Consider the following 20,860-nt stretch of genomic DNA (forward strand, 5'->3'; position numbering starts at 1 on the left):
CTCCTCTTCCTAGCTATGTTAAAAAGCTGATAGACAAATTAAGTTTATTGTTCAACCCCCCTCCGCCCATATATTTTCACCCCTCTGTAAATTCTTTACAGGGCTTAATTTGTTGTTCTTTACCTACATTTCATTATCTGTTTTGACTTTGACTTTCTAAGGGTGTTTAAAGAATTACTGCTTTCAGCGTTCATTTTTAGTTATTCCAGAAAATATATTCAGTCAACTCTTAATTTCCTTCGGGAATTGACCAGATTGACAAATGCAGTTGTGAAAAAATAAAATGATTACCAACACAAAACGAGCAACATATTTATTGCTGTTGTTTGAATAACATAGTGTTCTGTGTTGTGCTTACATAATAAACACTCTTCGTCCTTAAAAATCAATCGGATATGTTCTTGCCTACTTCATCTAGCTTTTAGTTCTTTATACTTGTATAGAGGGGAGGGACATGGAGTCTGATCAGCTGAAACTCTGGAGTCTTGAGAAGGTCTAACTTCATTCCTATAGAAAAATAAACCTGTTATTAAGATACTTTGTTTTTTTATATGAGAATTGGGGGAAATGAACAGTGGACTCATGGGAACCTGGAACCGAAAGATCATTTTAAAAGGTTAGGATTCAGTGACAAATGCAAGGGTTTTCCCTTATGCGGAAGCCGTGGACATAAATATTAGGGGCTGACCAGGAGACATTTGAGGGGCTGTAATTAAGGGGATGAGACACTAATAAGCAAGGGTGAAGAGAACGATTGTTACAGTGAGTGGTAGAGACTACCTTACCAAAAGCATTGCTTGATGCTCTGCTTAATCACTGAGACTTCTAGATTATTATTTAGTAGGAGAATTTGCTCAGTGACTAATACTACCTAGGCTTTTTATGATATTAAGAAAAAGGTTGCAGCCAAGAGATAGACAACTATAACAGACTGTTTTAGCAGAATAATAGCATTTTGGGTCATTTTTTCCCTTGTATGTGGTATTTTCTATTTCTAAGCTATTGCATTTGCATTGTTTTTATGTCTTGGATGAAAGTTTTTGAATAGTAAATATGTCCCTGAATATTGTGTATAAACTTAAAGTTTGCATTAACTGTACTGAATTGAGTTGAAGCTACTGCTCTGTAACAGTCCTGATTTATTTGCTTAGCAGTGTTTGGGTTTTAGATTAATTAATTAGCTATTAAATTTTTTTCCACTGCAGGAAATTAACTTCTGAAACAAATCCCAATCTTTCTTTTTCTCCTTCATTGAAAGAATTGCTTTTATAATGAGATGATGAGGGTCTGAACTTACAAACAAGACATTGAGACTAGAAATCGAATGAAATGGCTATGAAAGACATTTCAAAGGAAGAATAAATATAGATGAAATTTAATAACAATTTAAACAGAAGGAACTAAAGGAGCAAAACTAATACAGGGTAGTGATTTTAAGCTCTTCTTGTGGAACCCTGGGTTTCAAAGGAAATCCTACATGAAGCAACATCAGTAGTCAATTAAAAAACAAGACAGATGATTTCAAGTGGTTTCTTGGCTCTTGATAAGTTGACAGATGTTACCAATACTACTTAGTTGTTATTTATTCAAGGAGACAATGCCAAATTTGAAGTGACTGAAGAATTAGCCTCTGTGGAACAACTATAGGCAGTATTTTCAAAATGGAATTATATACACTTTAAATGGTTGAATTGTATGGTATGTGAATTAGATCTCAATAAAGCTTTTTTTTTTAAATGAATACATGAGAAAACATTTCAATATAAATGTGACGTGGACTCCACTAAGATGTGTTGCAGCTGATGGTGGGAGAAATATGTGTGGAGCAGAAAAAAGTTTAGTTGGCCTAATTTACAAAGCTTGAGAAAATGTAAAGCATTTAAAGCTTATGGCTATTCATTGTATTACATGAGCAGAATTTTGTGGAAGACATTTGAATGTATTATGTGTCATTGAACTAGTAGGGTCAACAGCAAACTTCATTTGCTCTGGCAGACTTAACCGTGAATTTCTTTCTTATATAGAAACTGAACATCCTGACTTATTCTACTATACAGCAGTTTAATATCTTAAAATTGGTAAAGTTTTATTGGGAGTTTTCGAGTGTAGAGCCAAGGTTAAAATTTTTTTGAATGAAACCACTCTCAACCACTGTTATTTGAATACTGAAGAATGGCTTTGGAAAAATTAGCTTTTGCTGAAGACTTGAAAATGTTTCTTAATAAATTCATCCTAATATAACAAGGGGAAAACGGTACTTACAGTGACACTTCTACTGTGGCAAAGTCGTTTTGACAGCTGTTAATGTTGAATCACAAAATGCTGCTTTATACACTTTCCATTGTTGTTACAAGTTTCAAGAAGCACAATCTCTATTCCCACACAAATATGGGGCAGATCATTTTCCAAGTTCAGACCACACTTTGATCAGTTTTTGGACCTTGATGCACGTGCAAAGGAAATTTCCATATTTCAAAATTCATTAAATTGTGAACTTCACCTAATCTTCATTCGGAAGTAATTCATCTGTAATGTGATGGCGTGTTAAAAGACACATATCAAGAAAAGAATCTAATAGAATTCTATAAATCCCTTCCAACTGATGAATAGTTCTTAAGATTATATTTTCATGGATATCAGTACCTATCTTTGTGACAAAACGATTTCAAAGGTAGAATACTTGTAAAATCTCGTAGCAGATTAGCATTAGCAGATAAGCGTTTGCAATTGACTTTGATGACAGGGAAATACTAACTTTGAATCCCAATTCAGCAAAATGCTACCACTTTCTTTAAAAAATAATTCCAGTCTTCTCATTAGTACATCTATATGGTGAAAAATTGTATTCTATTGTCACCATCATTGTCATCAATCAGTATTATTATCATTATATTTTGAATTTCACCAGTAAAATATTGGGTTGGCCAAAAAGTTGGTTTGAGCTTTTCCTTGACATTTTGCGGAAAAGTCTGAACGAAGTTTTTGGCCAACCCAATGTATGGAAGTTGTTTTCTCTCATTGTACGAGTATGTATACAATATCCTTGATTGTATGTCTCTGCCCTTTTAGAACAAGTTTGCTGATCTCTGTAAAAGTTTATTCCTTGAACGTCCTACTCAGACTTCTGCTTTGTTGGTGATCTTGTCGTTCATTCTTCCTCACTCTTGGACTAGTGCTTACTAAACTTCAGTCTCCTCATGATTTCAGTTTCTCATTTTCCAAGCATACTTCCTGCTCATGTCTTCTAGTACTTAGGTTTCAACAATCTTTTGTCTCCACTAGTGCCTTCAGTCCAGTGATTCTACCTCCTTTTCACTATTCCTGTTTTCCTCATATCTTCATTACTTTTCTTACCCAGTGTAAATTCTGTTGTCATTTATTGTAATCACTCCCTTGCTTACACTCAGACCTCTTGTATATAGTATTCACTTGGCTAAGTTACAACTTTGGGAAATTTATTAGTTTTTAAATTATTATTTTTGTAGAGTTCAATAGGTTGATCTTTTATTTGTTCTTCCAGTTTTATTAATTGACATGCAGTACTGTGTAAGTTTAAGGTGTACAGCATAATGATTTGACTTACATACATCATGAAATGATTACGGGAATGTTTAGTGAACATCTGTCATCTCATATAGACACAAAATAAAAGGAAAAGAAAAAAATTATTTTTTCCTTGTGATAAGAACTTTTAGGATTTACTCTCTGTGTCTGTGACTGTTTCTGTTGGTTATGTTTGTTTATTTGTTTGGTTTTGTAGATTCCACGTATAAGTGAAATCATAAGGTATTTATCTTTCTCTGACGTATTTCACTCTGGCAGGATTTCTTTTCTTTAATGGCTAAGTAATATTCCAGTGTATCTATATACCACATCTTCTTTATTTAGTAATCTATGGTTGGGCACTTAGGTTGCTTGTCTATCTTGGCTATTGTGATTAATGCTGCAGTGAATATAGGGATGCATATATCTTTTCAAAATATTAGTGTTTTTGTTTCCTTTGGAAAGATAGCCAGAGTGGAATTGCTGGGTCATATGGTAGTTCTGTTTTTAATTTTTTGAGGAACCTTCATACTGTTTTCCATAGTGGCTGCACCAATTTACATTCCTACCAGCAGTGCACAAAAGTTCACTTTTCGTCACATCCTCACCAACACTTACTGTTTCTTGTCCTTTTGATAATAGCCATTCTGACAGGTGTGGGGTGATATCTCATTATTATGGTTTTGATTTGCATCTCCCTGATGATTAGTGATGTTGAGTATCTTTTCATGTGCCTATTGGCCATCTGTGTCTTCTTCAGAAAAAATGTCTATCAGGACTTCTGCCCATTTTTTAATCTGTTTTTTCTGTGGTCTTTTTGTTTGCTTGTTTTGGGGGGGTGTTGAGTTGTGTGAGTTCTTTGTATATTTTGGATATTAACCTCTTATCAGATAAATCTTCTGCAAATATCTTCTCCCATTCAGTAGGCCGCCTTTTCATTTTGTTAATAGTTTCCTTTGCTGTACAAAAGCTTTTTAATTTGGTGAAGTCTCATGTGGGAAATTTAACTCTTTCCATCTCTGGAATAAAACAGAAAGCTGTGCTTGAATTAGGAGCACTTTTAATTTTGAGTGGGCCCTTAATGCGTACTGGAATTTATTTCCTTAGTCTGTTCATTCTACCATTCATCTAGATGGGGTCCATATTTCAGCCAGTGGACTAGTTCCACCTGCTGCCTGTTACTGTAATTAAAATTTTATTGGAACATAGCCATACCCATTCCTTTATGTAATGGCTGTGGCTGTTTTCTCTCTATAATAGGCGAGTCCAGTAATTGTGAGAGAGGTTGTATGATCCTCAAAGTCTAAAATATTTACTGTCTGATCTTTTACAGCTTTATGCTTGCCAACTTTTCTCCCAAACAGGTATTTCTTACTTTCTCCTTTCAATGAATCTCCATTTCCTCCTTCCCTCTCACTTTCAGCTGATTACTTGCTTCCTGTTTCACTGAGAAAATCAAAATAATTAAAGAGAACTTTATCCTAGTATCATATCTGTTCATCTGTGAGTTGGAAGGTTTTGATCTTTTGGAGGAAGATGGGTTAATAGTGATTTTATTTTGCAAAGTAGCTGAGGATTTTCCAATATTTTATATAGATAGGCATATGGATAGTTTAAATTTTCATTATTTTTTTCGTCTGAAGGGAAATATGTTTTGTTGACTTGCGACTTTCTTTCTTTTTTTTTTTTGCGGTACGCGGGCCTCTCACTGTTGTGGCCTCTCCCGTTGCGGAGCACAGGCTCCGGACGTGCAGGCTCAGCGGCCATGGTTCACGGGCCCAGCCGCTCCGTGGCATGTGGGATCTTCCCGGACCGGGGCACGAACCCGTGTTCCCTGCATCGGCAGGCAGACTCTCAACCACTGCGCCACCAGGGAAGCCCCCATTGTTTTCTTAATAGACCTCTTGGTATCTTCCAAGATAACATTGCATTTAATTTTATTTTGATATACAATATTAACTTCATATTTCTAACTGTATTACAAAATAAAGAGTAAAATGGTAATGAAATACTTACATTAATGTATTTTCTGAAGTATGCAGAAATTGAAAAACAAAAATGTGCCAACAATATTACGCTTTATTTTTCTTCCTTATATATTTCAAAGAACAGTATGAATATTTTTTATATTTAGTAGGTAATAAAGTATTGTCACATAACATCTATTATCTAAAAACTGGTTAAACTGCTTATTTCACATAAATCAGTGTCAGTACCAAACGGAAGCACTAAAAGAATTTAACTTGCATCATATGGAAAATAAATTATCTTTGGGAAATATTTTTAGTATCTGACTTATTTTTTTTTTTTTTTTTTAGTATCTGACTTATTTTAATTATATAGAATGTAATTTATCAGATTTGTGCTTCGCTTGCAACAATTAAAGTGCTGTTACCACATTATATGTTAAATTAATGGTGCATTCTCAGTAAGCAAAGACCCTTATTCATATTGAATAATCTAAAAGTACATAATGAAATTCATAGAGACCTGATAATATCGGAGAGAATAGGTATGTAAAAATGTAGAACTACTAGTGTAAAAGTGTATAGTTGTTTGGTACTAAGTATTAAATTTTAAAGCACTAAGGCAGTTTGCTTGTCACTGACCATTTTTGAGAGTAGACAGGAAATGGGGAAGAGAACAATCATTTCTAATTTTGAAAAGCCGGTGTCCTAGGTTTGCTGTAAAATAACCCAGACTCAAGGTGGCTTAATCCATTTGGGGATTTAGGTTATCAACGCTCACACACTGTTTGCTCAGAAAGAGGGTGAACCCTCTTTAAAAGAAGATAGCATTATCCAGAGCCTGTAAAATTTTTTATATACAGTGTTTTGCATTCAGTCAAGAATTTACAGTGCATACCAAGTGATAGGATGGAATCACAGAAAGGCAAGAGAATAAAAAGATAATAAAAACAATCTCTCAGGTTATCTAGATATTAGAGTTACCAGATAAGGGCTTTACAATTTAAACTGTGACTAATATGTTTAAAAAAATAATAGGGACTTCGCTGGTGGCGCAGTGGTTAAGAATCCGCCTGCCAATTCAGGGAACACGGATTCAAGCCCTGGTCTGGGAAGATCCCACATGCCTCGGAGCAACTAAGCCCGTGCGCCACAACTACTGAAGCCCATGCGCCTAGAGCGCATGCTCTGCAACAAGAGAAACCACTGCAGTGAGAAGCTCTGACCTCAACAGAGTAGCCCCCGCTCGCTGCAACTAGAGAAAGCCTGTGCGTAGCAACGAAGACCCAACGCAGCCAAAAATAATAAATAAATCAAATAAATAAATTTATAAAATAATAATAATAGAAAAGACTCAGGAAATAGAAGAAAAGATGGAGAATTTTACCAAAGAATTGTAAGCTGTAAACAAGAGGCAAATGAAAATTCTAAAACTGAAAAATACAGTAATTGATATAGAGAACATAGCACATGGGTTTAATGGAATAATAGAGGCAGTAAAAGAGAAGGTTAGTGAAATGGAAGACATCAATAGAAAATATCACAGGGAGATAACCTTTCTTAACTGGGATATAGAAACAGTCATAATAGAAAAAATTAATACATTGGGTTACATTAAGACCCTTTTTCCCTTAAAGACACCATTAAGAAAGTGAAAATTAAGCCTGGTACGTATGTTCAGGATTCCTCCTAATCTATTAAGAAAAACACAGGCTAGTAGAAAAGCATACAGAATGTTGAACAGACACTTAACACACGCCAAAAAAGGATACCAAGGTGATCAGGAAACATATGAAAGGGTTCTCAGTTTCATTAGCCACCAGGAAAATTACTTAAGATTGCAATCTGATACCACTTGTACACACTTCAGAATGGCTAAAATGAAAAATACAGGTGGTACAAAGTACACTAGGCCCTCTGTATCTGCAGTTCTGCACCCATGGATTCAGCCAGTCACAGATCAGAAATGCTCCATGATCTTCAGTTGATTGAATTCTGGCATCTGTGGATTTTGGTATCCAAAATCCAGGCATTCCTGGATCCAAGGGTCTCCTTGGTTACTGGATACTAAGGGATGACTGTACTTGCTAGGATGTGGAGCAGTTGGAGCTCGTATATTACGCCGGTGGGTACGTAAGTTGGCACATCCACGTTAGTAAACTATCTACCAAGGCTGCACATCCACAGACTCTGTGATCTGTCATTTTCACTCCTAGTTTAATGCTTATGTAGTATACATGTATTCACCAAAAGACATGTACCAGAATGTTAAAGCAGCATTGTTATGAATAGACCAAACTTTCCATCGAGAGTTGAATGAATAAATTGTAGTACATTCATGTGATGGAATACTAGACACAGCATTATAAGAGCATAACATTGAATGAAAGAAGCCAGACACAGAAGAATACATACTGTATGACTCTATGTGAAGTTCATAAACAAGGCAAAATGAATTATTTGTTAGAAATCAATGTAGCCATTACGAATGGAAAAGGGGTAGGAGTGCTTCTGCGGTGCTCGTAACTCGTAAGAGTAGTGTTCTATTTCTTGGTTGGGAGGCTCATTACACAGGTCTGTTCACTTTGAGAAAATTCATCAGACTATATTTATGTTTGGTGTAGTTTTGTGTAGGTATATTACATTTCAAGAAATTTGCTTTCAAAATATGGTGAGAGTACTTTCTGTGTACTTTTTTATGTGCTTTAAAATTTCCATAATAAGCAGTTAAGGCAGAACTGATCTCTGGTGTTGCGAGCATTTGTTTGCTTTTCTGTATGGCTGTTATATTCCAGTAAAAAGTTTACTTGATAATAAGAAAGGAAGAAAGAAAGAATTAGTTGAAATAAAATTTGCCAAGTGATGATAATTATTAAAACTGAGTGATGGGTACCTGAGGACTCTACCTTCTCTACTTTTGTGTATGTTTGAAGATATACATAAATAATAATAAAGATAAACTATAGGGACAGACATCGGATAATTGTTTGCCTGGAGAATGCGGAAGGGAGTGATAGAGGGGCAGGAGGAAGGGATTATAGAGTAACAGGAAACTGGTTTTAGGTAAATTCATTCTTATTATCATGGTGATGCTTTCAAAGGTGTATTCACTTGTGAAAATTCATCAAATAGTGTAAAAAAAAGGAAGCAAACTTAGGTTCCAGCCATTCCACTACTATCATTTTCCTGGACATTTCCTGTCATTTCCCAACACTGGCAAACACTTAGTACTTGTGAAATGAATTGATGAAAGCCTGGGTGAGACTTGATGTATTATTGGTCCACAGTTTGGGATTGGTCTGAGATAAACCATGAGGTACATAATTTTGGTACTAAAAACAAGGCCACCAGGGTTCAATACTGGGCCTGGTTTATTATCACGATGACTTTGGGCAGAAGTTTCCTAGCCTTGCCAAATGGGGATAATTTACTTGACAAGAATAGAGTTGATTTAAATGTAAGGGTACCCAGCAAGTGCTTGGTACATAGTAGGTGCTCTATAAAATTTTAAGATAATGACATAAATAAGATATATATTCTAGGTTGAAATGCTATTTCACCTGCATTTTTAAGGTCTCACTTTAAAAAATAGAGTGCTTGGAGCAGATCACTTCATAAATGTCCGTGGAACCTATAGGGCTTGTTCATTCTCTTTAGCTGTTTAACTGACAACTGAATTCAAAAAAGATAGCTGCTGAAATCATCACTGATTATTGAGTCAGACTACCTGAGTCTGCTATGCTCCTTGTTAAAATTAGAGCATCTGCACTGTATTTCTGAAATGAATTGTACATGAAATAAAAGTGTAGGGTGCAGTTAATGTAAAAAGGCAAATCACTGTATTGTGACAGAACGGTAGAGACAGTCTTAAGGGTGGGCAAAAAGTAAAGGGCCCTGATTAGTTAGCTCTGGTTAGGCGAAGGGTTTTATTGTTGAACAGAGTATGTTTTTGAGAGAACGGTCCTTCACCCTTTGATATCCTAGTTAATTTAAGAAAAAAAAAAAAAAGGATGAAAGCTGATAGGCATTTGTCCAGTCTCTTATGAAGACAAGCTGATGACGAGTTCTTTTCTTTTACGGGATGCAATATAAGGGATTTAATATAGAGTCTATTGATTTGGTTAACCCCCTTTTGTGCTTAATGTAGTCTTAACTGCTGAACTTTTGTTCTAGAGCACTTTTTTTCAAGAGGTAGCTGGAAATTGGGGGTTTATATATAAAGTTCAAAAACAGATGGACTAATTTAAAATGTCTACAAGTCAGGATAATGTTAACTTAGCTCACTGCTATTTTAAATCTATTTACATTTTGAGATTCTAACTTAAATTTCTTTTTGGTGGGGATATACTGACACCCATCTATCCAGCCATTTTACTAATTTTAAAAACATTTTAAAACCACATCTGTGGAAGATAGACTTGTGTGATATTCTGAATTAGTTTTTTAAATAGATAGAAAATAGTTATTCCACATTTAGATGGTGTTTACCATTAATTTATTACTTTGTCTTGTATGCCTAGGTGCTGTCATTGGGACATCAGTTACTTAGGGTTAATATGCTTAGATGTTAGCACCAGTTGTGTATAGGCTGACAGAAAAATGAAATGTGGAAATTGCCATAATTTAATGAAGTTCACTTATTTTCAGAATTAGGGCAGTGTTGTTTGTTTTTTTGGTTTTTGTTTGTTTTGTTTTGTTTTCTTCAAATGATTCCTAGGCCAACTTTCACATCTTTAAAAATTTGAACAGAGTCTGGGATGCTGCTCTTACTAGAGGTAATTGATCATTTTCAGTGTTGTCTGTCTCAAAGCAGGGGTCCAAAACCTAATCTGTGGTCCAAGAAATAGTTCCCCACTTGTCATTTGCTGTTTCATCCTAAGGGAACCAAACCACTTAAAAAGATTACCCTGTAAATGTATAATTTCATAGCTCAAAGAAAAGAAAAAGAAGAAAAGAAAAGAAGCCCAGAAAAAAAAGAACTCTTTCTTCATTTTCTTTTGTGGGGGGAGGTGGTGACCCCAGTGTGTTACTTTGTCAGAGTTTCTAAAGTATAAAATGCAGGCATTGAAGTTTCTCCCTGACCTCCATGCTAAGGAAAAAAAACCTCTCTATACTTATAGAAAAGTGGGGTTTAAAAAATTTGCTACCCAGAAAAATTACTACTTTCATTAATTAACTTAAGGCCTTTTGGGTTTTTGCCAGTTTGATTTAACTGAGATGTCTTCATGATACTGTGGCAACTTCACAGTTTTTATTTAATAACCTAATTTGTACTTCATAGGTTGTGGTTTAGTCTCAGATGATTTCCTATAAAATATAGTTTCCTCTATAGTATATGGGTTCTTCTTAGACTGATAAATGAACTTTCTAACCTCCTATATGCCAAAGATATTCTTTTTAGTTTGTTTATTTTTAAAATTTTACTGTACCTTCATTGTATTGCAGAAAGTTTCCTTGTACTACCTATTTATGGTCACACCTTACTTCCCCTACTCCCTCTCCTCCATGATTAACCCCTGACAAACACTAATGTGTTTTCCATCTTTATAATTACGCCATTTTGAGGATGTTAGATAAATTTAATCATGCAGTAAGTGACCTTATTTCTTATATGCTCTAAAGTTTTAAGCAAATTACTGGGTGTGTGATTATGTTTCCGTGTAATTATTTCAGTAATCCTCCTTGTTTCCCGTTTTTCTGAATTAATTGTCTAGCCTAAGGATATTTTCATTTGGGATGTATAGCCCAGTCACTGGGTTTTAACTGTAATCAATATGTTAATATAATGATAATCATTTACCATCAACCTCTTTAATTTGTATTTTTAATAGCTAATATTTATTGAGCTATTAAAATGTGCTAGGCTTTTTCTTAAGCAAAGACAGGTTACTCACACACGTTACCTCATTTAACATTTGGTTCTGATATATGTTTTATTAATATTTTCACTTTATGGATGAGAATATCAAGTCTTAAGAGTTTAAATAACATCCTTAGTGTCTCACAGTTAAGAAATGCTGAGACCAGCATAATAACCTGGCTAGTCTGACTCTAAAACCTGTACTCTTAAGTACTTATAGTGCTTCTCATAATAATGAATGATCTTTTTTGGTTAGTGTAGTATTTATTATACTTGTAAATTTTGTCTGATCTCCCTTTTTTATGACTTATTAAAGATAGAAAATCCCTTGTATTATCAAGTATGTTTTACTAGGCCATGTGAACATTGTCATAGATACCATTAATACCTAAATATTATAGTATTTTATTATATATTATTAGATGTCATAATATCTAAATAATACAAATATTTTGACATAGATTTTATTAAGACTTCATTATTAAAATAATTGCCACTTTCATTCTGATTACTAAGAACAGTAGATACGATTTCTTGAGTGTAAAGCGCTTTAGATCCACTATCATGACAAAGAATTGGTTTTGGGGAGGAGTTATAGGAGAAAATGATCCTGGGGAGGAGAAAAAGCAGGACAGTACTAGGAATTGAAAGACCACTTTGACTAGGGCTCAGAAAGTGAAGGGGAGGGTTGTGAAGAAAGATCAGATATGAGAGGAAAAGGTAGGGGCCAGATGGTAGTGGACAGAGAGAGAGAGAGAGAGAGAGAGAGAGAGAGTGTGTGTGTGTGTGTTAATCCTAGGAACAGTAGGCTTTCAACGTGATCAGATATACTTAATGTTAACAAAATCTCGCTGTGATGTAGAATTAGAGATGAGAGTGAATCCCATAGAGACTACTGTTAGGAGGATATTAAATAGTCTAGGTCAGGGAGTGATAGTATCTTGAACTTGGGTGATGACAGTGGAAAGTGGAAAGAAGTGGGCAGATTTGACAGGTATTTAGTGGGTAGAATCAGTAGGTCAGTAACATGTTAACTAGTTGAATATGGAGACGGGTATATAGAAAAGCTGTGCAGGCCTCTGGCTTGCAAAACTAGATGCCATTCATACAAAGGGGGAATCTGGATAAGGACTAAGCTGTGGGTTGACGATCACAAGTTTAGTGTGGGATATGATGAAGCATTAGAGATCCCTAAGTGTCATAGAAGTAGTTATGTTCAGTAGGCAGTTTGGATGTGTGGTCTGGGGCTCAAATTAGAGAGTAATTAAAGCTATGGAAATAGATGTTTCCCTTTCTGCCAAAGAAAAGAATATAAAAGGAGAAGATCGGGGCGCTTAGGAGGAAGCCATGAAGAACTAAAATATTTCATGGTTGGAGGGAGGAGAGTGAGCTGGAAGGAGCATCGAGAAGGAGCAGTCAGAGAGGTTGAAAGAGTATGAATGTCATAGAAGTCAAGGGAAAAGTGAATTCAAGGACAAAGAAAGGGATCACCTAAGTTGAATGCTGTTGAGAGGTCTAAGATAACTGAAAACATTTGGTTGTATTTGATAACCTGAAGGTGATTTACAAGAACCGTTTTGATGAAGTAAGTGCAGAAGCCAGATTAGAATGGTTGAAAAGGAAGAAGAGGATTAGTTGAAACTACCAAAAATGAGATTAATATATCAAGTCATATTGAGCTAGTTTATGCATAAAGCTTATGTCCATATGAGTTTCTTCTATATAACTTGCCCTAATAATTACCCACATTTTAAGTAAGAATTCTTACCCGTAAACAACTCAGTGTGTGCAGTGTCAGAGTTACCAGGGAGAAACACTGCAGTGGGGGAAAAGTGTGGTCTCATTGATAACCGTTAGAATTGAAACTCCAGGCTCCTTGGGTATTGGAAAATTATCATTAGTGGAACACCTTGAAATTGTTTCTTCTTCACCATGTTATTGCTTTCCAAAATTGTAAACAGTATTTACAAAATCCTTGGTATTTTTCATGTAAGTCTTTCCTGTTCATCTTAAAATCACTCAAGTGCCGTATAGATTGTCTTCCTTTTCCAGCAGACGGTCTCTAGTCCTTAAGGGGAAAAACAATAACGGGATTTTCTCCTAAAGATATTTCACTTAAGTGTTTTTATGTTTCTTAAGGAACTATATATCAGCTATTTTATTTTCATTTCCATTCAAGAGACATACCAGAGTACCAGAGTTGGGAACAAGATACAGAGCACATTATCACCGTTACTTTTAACAATATTTGAGAATAGTAGCCAGCAAAAGTAGGAAAAATATTATAGGTTAAAAATAACTGTATTGTTGTAAACTTGGAAAACCCATGAGAGTCAACTGAAAATGACTAAAAACCAGCAAATTCATTAAAATTGCAGAAAACCATATGCTTTGTACGTGTACACACACAGAGTAGAAGATTTAATGGAAGTAAACACCCTTTTTATAATATCAGCAACAAGAAATGTGGAAAATTCCATATTAGGAAATTATTAAAACACTACTGAGGACACAAAACAACCCCACCCCCACTTTTTTCAGTGAGAAGAGTTAACATCATAAAGCACATAAAGTGTATCAGTTTTCCATAAGTTAACATAAACATTTCAGGCAACTCTCCCTTCCCCCCACCACAGATACTAAGCTAATTCAGAAATGATTTGGAAAGTGGACAAACAAGACAAACCAGAGAAAAACAAAAGAACAGTGAGGGGGATTAGTCCTACCAAATGTTGAAGTATATTATAAAGTCTTAATAACTAAACCTTGTTTGTTCTGGCTTATGAATAGTCCCATAGAACAGAATAGAAGGTCTAGAAATAGACCCATGGAACTTATTAGTGTATGATTGTGATAAAAAATGTGATCAAGAAAAGATGAACCTTGCAGTAAATGATGTTGGAAAAACTGGATAGCCATCTGGAAAGACAGTTTTATCCATCACATTCTACCTCAGGATGAACTCCAAATGTATGCGATTTAATGTAAAAGATGAAACTACATACGTGTCATTAAAAATATGGACAGATTGGAACAGGAATGTTCTTTCTAAATAACACTCAAAATTTAATATCCATAAAATAAATGATTGATAAATTCATCTATGTAAAAATTAAAACCCCTCTTAGCCAAACAACTCCACCCCCACTATTTAAAAAAAAACAAAACAAAACTGGAACTAATACAGACAGATGACCAGTCTCTTTAATAAAGCTCTTATAAATCATCAAGAAAAAGATCAGCAACCTAGTTAAAAAATAAAAATAGGTGAAAGATAGGTGCAGACACTTCTTAGAAAATGACATGTAAGATGGTCAACGTCATACTGAAATATTGTTTTTTCACATATTAGATTTGTAGTCATCAGGAAGTTTAACAACATAGTAGTATATGGCAAGGTTATAGGGAAATAGTCACTCATACATGGCTGGTGGGGTACATATTAATATCTCCTGTGGAGAGCAATTTTGGCAGTGTATTTCAAAATCACAAACATATTTATTATTTGACCAGGAATTCTGTTTTTGAGAATTTATCCTACAGATGTACCTGCACATTTTGCATTGACAGGGTCTATATTACAGCACTATTTATAACAGGAAATGTTTGGAAATAATAGGGGATTGGTTAAATAAATTGTATGTCTATCCATCAGTGAACGATATCAGCTGTCAGAACAAATGAGCTAGCTCTTTTTCTACTAATAAGATCTCCAAATTACTGAATCAAAAAAAAGATGCAGAACACAGTAAAATACGCTATCTTCATGTAAGAAAGAGGGAAAAATTACAAAAAGAATATGTACTTATTTTTGCTTATGCCTGTGTCAAGAAACTCTGGAAAGAAACAGACCCAAACAAATAAATGTAGTTACCTATGGAGGGGCAAAGATAAGAGAAAGACTTTTTCCTGTATATTTCTCTATATTGTTTTGATTTTGGGGGGGGAATCATTTAAGTATGTGAGCTAATCCATAAACAAACAAGGATCCTTAAATGGCAAAACTTAAAAAGTTTTATTCTGGAATGGCTAGTTAAAAAGGGAGAGAGAGAAGAAGAGGGAAAAAAATGGGAGAGGGAGAAAAAGATACAAAGAAAGATGGTAGAGTAAAAAAGGAAAATAAATACTAAAGCAGAACAAAAAACAAAGGATTAGAAATAAAGATAACAAAAGTGGGTAATCAAAAAATAAATGACTACAGAACATGAATTTGTGTTTACATTCATTTCTGGCTGACTTAGCTGTCATAATTGTTCTATTTAGGGGACCGGGAAAGTGTTTTGTTTTAAGCAACAAAGGAACATTTTTACAAATTGCTTTTAAGGCATTAATGTTTGTTAAAGTAAATTTCTTTTTTTTTTTTTAAAGTAAATTTCTTAATGTTGCTTCTGGTCAAATAAGCTTTTAATTCTTGATCTTCTACTAATATGTAGCAAATAATTTAAGCACGATTTTTCTCCATTTAATTTATTTTGAACTTAATTGCTAGCTCCTTGTGGGAAGAAATCATTTCTCATTCACTTTGCGTGGTGTCAGTTGTGTTATCATGCAGTATTAAAGTTGCAATTTTATTGAGATGTAATTGACAATATCAAAAAACCCACCCCTTTAAAGTGTACAATTCAGTAGTTTATGGTATATTCACAGAATTGCACAGCTATCACCACAGTCTAATTTTTAGAATAACTTTCACCATTCTGAAATCCTGCACCCCTTCCTCCCAGCACTAGGCAATCTTTACTCTCCTTTCTGTCTCTATGGATTTCCCTGTTCTGGACATTTCTTATGAATGGAATCATACAGTAGGTGGTCTTTTTTGTCTAGTTCCTTTCACTTAGCATAATGTTTTAAAGGTTCATTCATGTTGTAGCATGTACTTCTATTACTTTTTATAGCTAAATAATATTCCATGTGTGCAAATACCATATTTTGTTTATTCATTCATTAGTTCAGGGACATTTGAGTTGTTTTTATTTTTTGGCTATTACGAATAATGCTGTTAGGAATATTTGTTTTTGTGTGGAAATAACGTTTTCAGTACTGTTGGGTATATGCTTTGGAGTGGAATTGCTGAGTCATATGGTAACTCTTATGTTTAACATTTTAAGGATCTGCAAAATTGTTTTCCAAAGCAGCTGTACCACTTTACAATCCTACCACCCAAGTGTGAGGGTTCCAGTTTCTCTACATCCATGCTAACCCCTTCTTACTGTCCTTTCTGTTTTAACTGTCCTATTGGGTGTGAAGTGGTTTCTCGTGATACTCATTTCCATTTCCCTAATGAGTAGTGATGTTGAGCATCTTTTCATGTACTTATTGGCTATTTGTATATATTCTTTGGAGAAATGTTCATTCAGATCCATTACTTGTTATTAAATTAGTTTGTCTTTTTATTGTTGAGTTGTAAGAGTTTTTTTTAGCATACTGGATATACATCCCTTATCAGACATATGATTTGCAAATATTTTTTCCCATTCCATGGATTGTCTTTTCACCTTTTTTAAAAAAACCCATAACTTGAAGTTTATCATTTAATCATTTTCAAGCATACAATGTAGTGTAGTGAAGTACCTTTATAACATTGTGTAACAAAATTATACACAAACAAAAACCTGTAACCATTAAGCAGTAACTCCCTTTTCCTTCCTCTGCCAGTCCCTGGTAACCTTTATTCTGCTTTCTATCCCTGTGAATTTGCCTACTCTAGGTATTTCATATAAATGGAATCACGAAGTATTTGTCCTTTTTGTGCCTGTTTTCTTTCACTTAGCATAATTTATTCAAGGTTCATCCATGTTGTATCATATATCAGAATTTCATTCCTTTTTATGGCTGAAAAATATTCCATTGTCTGTATATATCACATTTTGTTTATCCATTCAACACTTGGGTTGCTTCCATATTTTGGTGGTTGTGAATTATGCTGTTGTGAGCATTGGTATACAAATCTCTGAGTGAATCCCTGTTTGCAGTTCTTTAGGGTATATACCTAGGAGTAGAACAGTTGGCTTGTATGGTAATTCTAAGTTTAACATTTTGAGGAATTGCCAAACTATTTCCCACAGCAGCTACTAAAGCATTTTCTCTTTTTACTTTCTTGATAGTGTCCTTTGAAGCACAAAAGTTTTTAATTTTGTTGAGGTATATTTTATTTACTTTTTGTTTGTTTGCTTGTGCCTTTGGTGTTGTATCTAAGAAATCATTGCCTAACCCAAAGTCAAGATTTATTCCTATATTTTCTTCCAAGAGTTTTACAGTTTTAGTTCCCACATTTAGGCCTATGATCCATTTTGAGTTAATTTTTGTATACAGTGTGGGGTTGGGGTCCAACCCCATTCTTTTGCATATGGGTATCAAATTGTCCCAGTGTCATTGTTGAAAAGACTGTTTTTTCCCCACTGAAGTCAGTCGACTATAAATGTAAAGGTTTATTTCTAGACTCTCAATTCTATTCCTCGATATGTGTGTCTATCCTTATGCCATTACCACACTATCTTACTACTGTAGCTTGATTGTAAGTTTTGAAGTTGGGAAGTCTGAGTCTGCCTACTTAGTACTTCTTTTTCAAGATTGCTTTAGCTGTTATGGATCCCTTGCATTTCCATATGAATTTTAGGATCAGGTTGTCAGCTTCTGCTTTGACCAATGTGGGGTGTATTATCATTTTTAACATTAAAGTCTTCCAGTTCATGAATATCATGTAGAATTAATTGAATTCTAATAAGTTCACTAATTTTCTCTTTTATCCTCTCTCACTTTTGAAGAATGACTTTAACTTCTGATCTTAATGAGCTCTATCATATACAGTCTTTATTTCAAAATATGCACCTATTCTTAAACTTCTTTTAAAAATAATACTTGTACTCTCCTTCCCTTTTCATCCTAGTTCTTCTGGGATCTTGTTATTTCGATTATTTACCATAATATTCCATTTTAGTTGTTTCCCACCCGTACCAATCCTTAATCTCAAATGGATTGCCTCCTATTACTTCTCACCTCCTTTTTCTCATTTCTTTCACTTTCAAACTTCCTAAATAAGTGGTCTTCTCTTCCAGCTTTTGTTGCTTCATTAGTTATCCACTTACTAACCCCTTGGACAAGTATCTTAATTTTTCTGGACTTTCTTTTTTGTAAAAATAAGTAAATTGGTCGAGATTAGTTGTATTAGGTCTCCATTCTAGCCTTTGGACTCTGGAGTCCTTACTCAGACTCCCTGTGTACAGAAGTGGAGCTGTTCTGTCGTGAATTTTGGGTGGCAACCTTAGAGCCATTTGCCACACCAGGATGATCCTTTGCAGGCCTCTGTGGAGCCCCCAGGAGCACAGTTTGAAGCCATTTCAAAGTCCCTTCGGCCCTAAAATTTGATAACTCCATAGCAATTACAGAAGTTGCAGTTCTTGAAAGTTTCAAATAATTTATTTGTTGCCAAATTAAATTGTCTTTTTAGGTACCAGTTCTCCAGTATATTTTATAGTATCTCAACCCTTAGTTGCTCTGTTATTCCTCACTAAGTTTTCTTTCCTTGGCTTTAATCTCATACACACAATCCCTTAAAGGGCTACTCAGCTTAGATTCTAACACAAGAAGCTTTCCCAGATCATACCAGCTCATAATAACATTTTTTCCAATTATAATCCACTGTAATAATCCTTTATGCCATTCATGTGGCCCTTAGAAGTTGCCCGAAGTGTTTTGAGCTACATAGAGATAATTTAGGCCCAGATTCTGACCTAAAGGAATGTAATTTAGTTAAAAGAATAGATTCGTACAAAATAATTATTGGAATGAAAGTAATGAGTGCCATTGGAGAGGTAGAGCTGAAGTTCTCTGGAAAGTTAAAGAAGATAAAGATGCCTTTCCTCTAGGGGAGTAGGGCAAAGTATCCCAGAGGAGATGGGCTGGGCCTTGAGGGGAGTGTAGTACCTGAACACACAGAGGTGGACTGAGGGAGCTGCGTGAATCAAGGCAGAAGTAGGAAAGCATGAGATGGTAGGTTCTTCGATTTGGCTGGAGAAAAATGTTAAGAAGATAACTAGTGGGTTATAAAGTTATAAAGGTAAACCAGAGCTGGATATAGTTCTGTTAGTTGTTTCTTTCTTGTTTTCCCAATTATGTCATAAACTCTTTGAGGACAAGTAACATGTCTTATATTTTTATGGGTAGAGGAGAAGTATTAGTAAAGTTTTGCTGACTGTATGGAAGATAGAAACAGTGGTTTCCCAAACAAGCATTATTTAAGATAACTTCTTGTCACACCCTTCTATTTACTTAGGCTGTGGCTTTATCATTAAAAGCTATTTTAGATCTTCTTAGTTGTGGTTCATTAAAGCTGAGAAGTCCTTATGTGATTTAAAAAAAAAAAACTGGGGGTGGTGTGGGGGTCATGTGCCCAGTTAACAGCCCTCAATTTAATTCGCTCCCGAAAGGACATGAGAAATGCTGGTTTGAGTCGAGGAAAAGAGAATCAGGATAAACAAACATTACTTTTAAAACTTAGTCTCTAATTTAAGCTCTTCTTATGTTTTTTGTTTGTTTGTTTTTTCGGTACTCGGGCCTCTCACTGCTGTGGCCTCTCCCGTTGCGGAGCACAGGCTCCAGACGCGCAGGCTCAGCGGCCATGGCTCACGGGCCCAGCCGCTCCGCGGCATGTGGGATCTTCCCAGACCGGGGCACGAACCCGTGTCCCCTGCGTCGGCAGGCGGACTCTCAACCACTGTGCCACCAGGGAAGCCCTCTTCTTATGTTTTAATAAATTAGATTTAAAAAATATTTTCCTAGGATTCAAATTTCATTTAACCACAAATATCTTTGAAAAGACACGAAGAATTAAAAAGGTATACCCAAGAATTGTGTTGGACTATGTATGGGTAACATTTTGTTTTTTCAAAAATTTTTCTGAAATACTTTTTGTATGATTGAAAAAAGGATTAGAAACATCAGCCACTCTACTGAAACCCTGTTCATATTACTGTTAAGGTCCTGGTAATAATACCAGTCCCTATGGAAGGAGTATATTATGTACACATACAGTAAAAGGGAAATTGAGTATGCCTGCTTTCAACCTTTTCTTTCCAATGGCGTGTACCAGTCTCTTCCATTTTTACAAAGCAAGATATTCTTGACAAATTAAACTGGAAGATATGTTTAGTATAAGGGAGACTTTGGTCATTTAAAAAGAACAAAGTATGGCAACGTTCAAAAGCCATTTATTTAGAGGTTCTTGTGGTGAAGTAATTCATTATTTTACAGTATTTGTTTTGTTTTAAACTTTCTGTATCATGTGCTAGGTGAAAAACCATTTCGCTGTGATGAATGTGGTATGAGATTCATTCAAAAATATCATATGGAAAGGCATAAGAGAACTCATAGTGGAGAAAAACCCTACCAGTGTGAATACTGTTTACAGGTAAGATGTGGTTTGAATATTTTTTAAAAATCATTTTATTGTGGTATGAGTGACATTGAAACTCTTCTATCTGAAATTAAATTA

The 20,860-nt window shown here is 35.0% G+C and overlaps 1 protein-coding gene across 6 annotated transcripts in view; it reads left to right on the forward strand.

Annotated features, from left to right (window-relative positions):
• Positions 1 to 20,860, forward strand: part of ZNF148 (zinc finger protein 148) — a 131,199-nt gene that overhangs the window by 101,842 nt on the left and 8,497 nt on the right. For all 6 annotated transcript variants that reach the window (XM_032630227.1, XM_032630232.1, XM_032630233.1 and 3 more), the window contains one exon: positions 20,658 to 20,776. In XM_032630227.1, the coding sequence (XP_032486118.1) occupies positions 20,658 to 20,776 (119 nt within the window). The remainder of the gene's footprint in view (positions 1 to 20,657; positions 20,777 to 20,860) is intronic.

The sequence above is a fragment of the Phocoena sinus genome, chromosome 4, assembly GCF_008692025.1.
Source record: "Phocoena sinus isolate mPhoSin1 chromosome 4, mPhoSin1.pri, whole genome shotgun sequence".
In the NCBI taxonomy this organism is placed as follows: Eukaryota; Metazoa; Chordata; class Mammalia; order Artiodactyla; family Phocoenidae; genus Phocoena; species Phocoena sinus.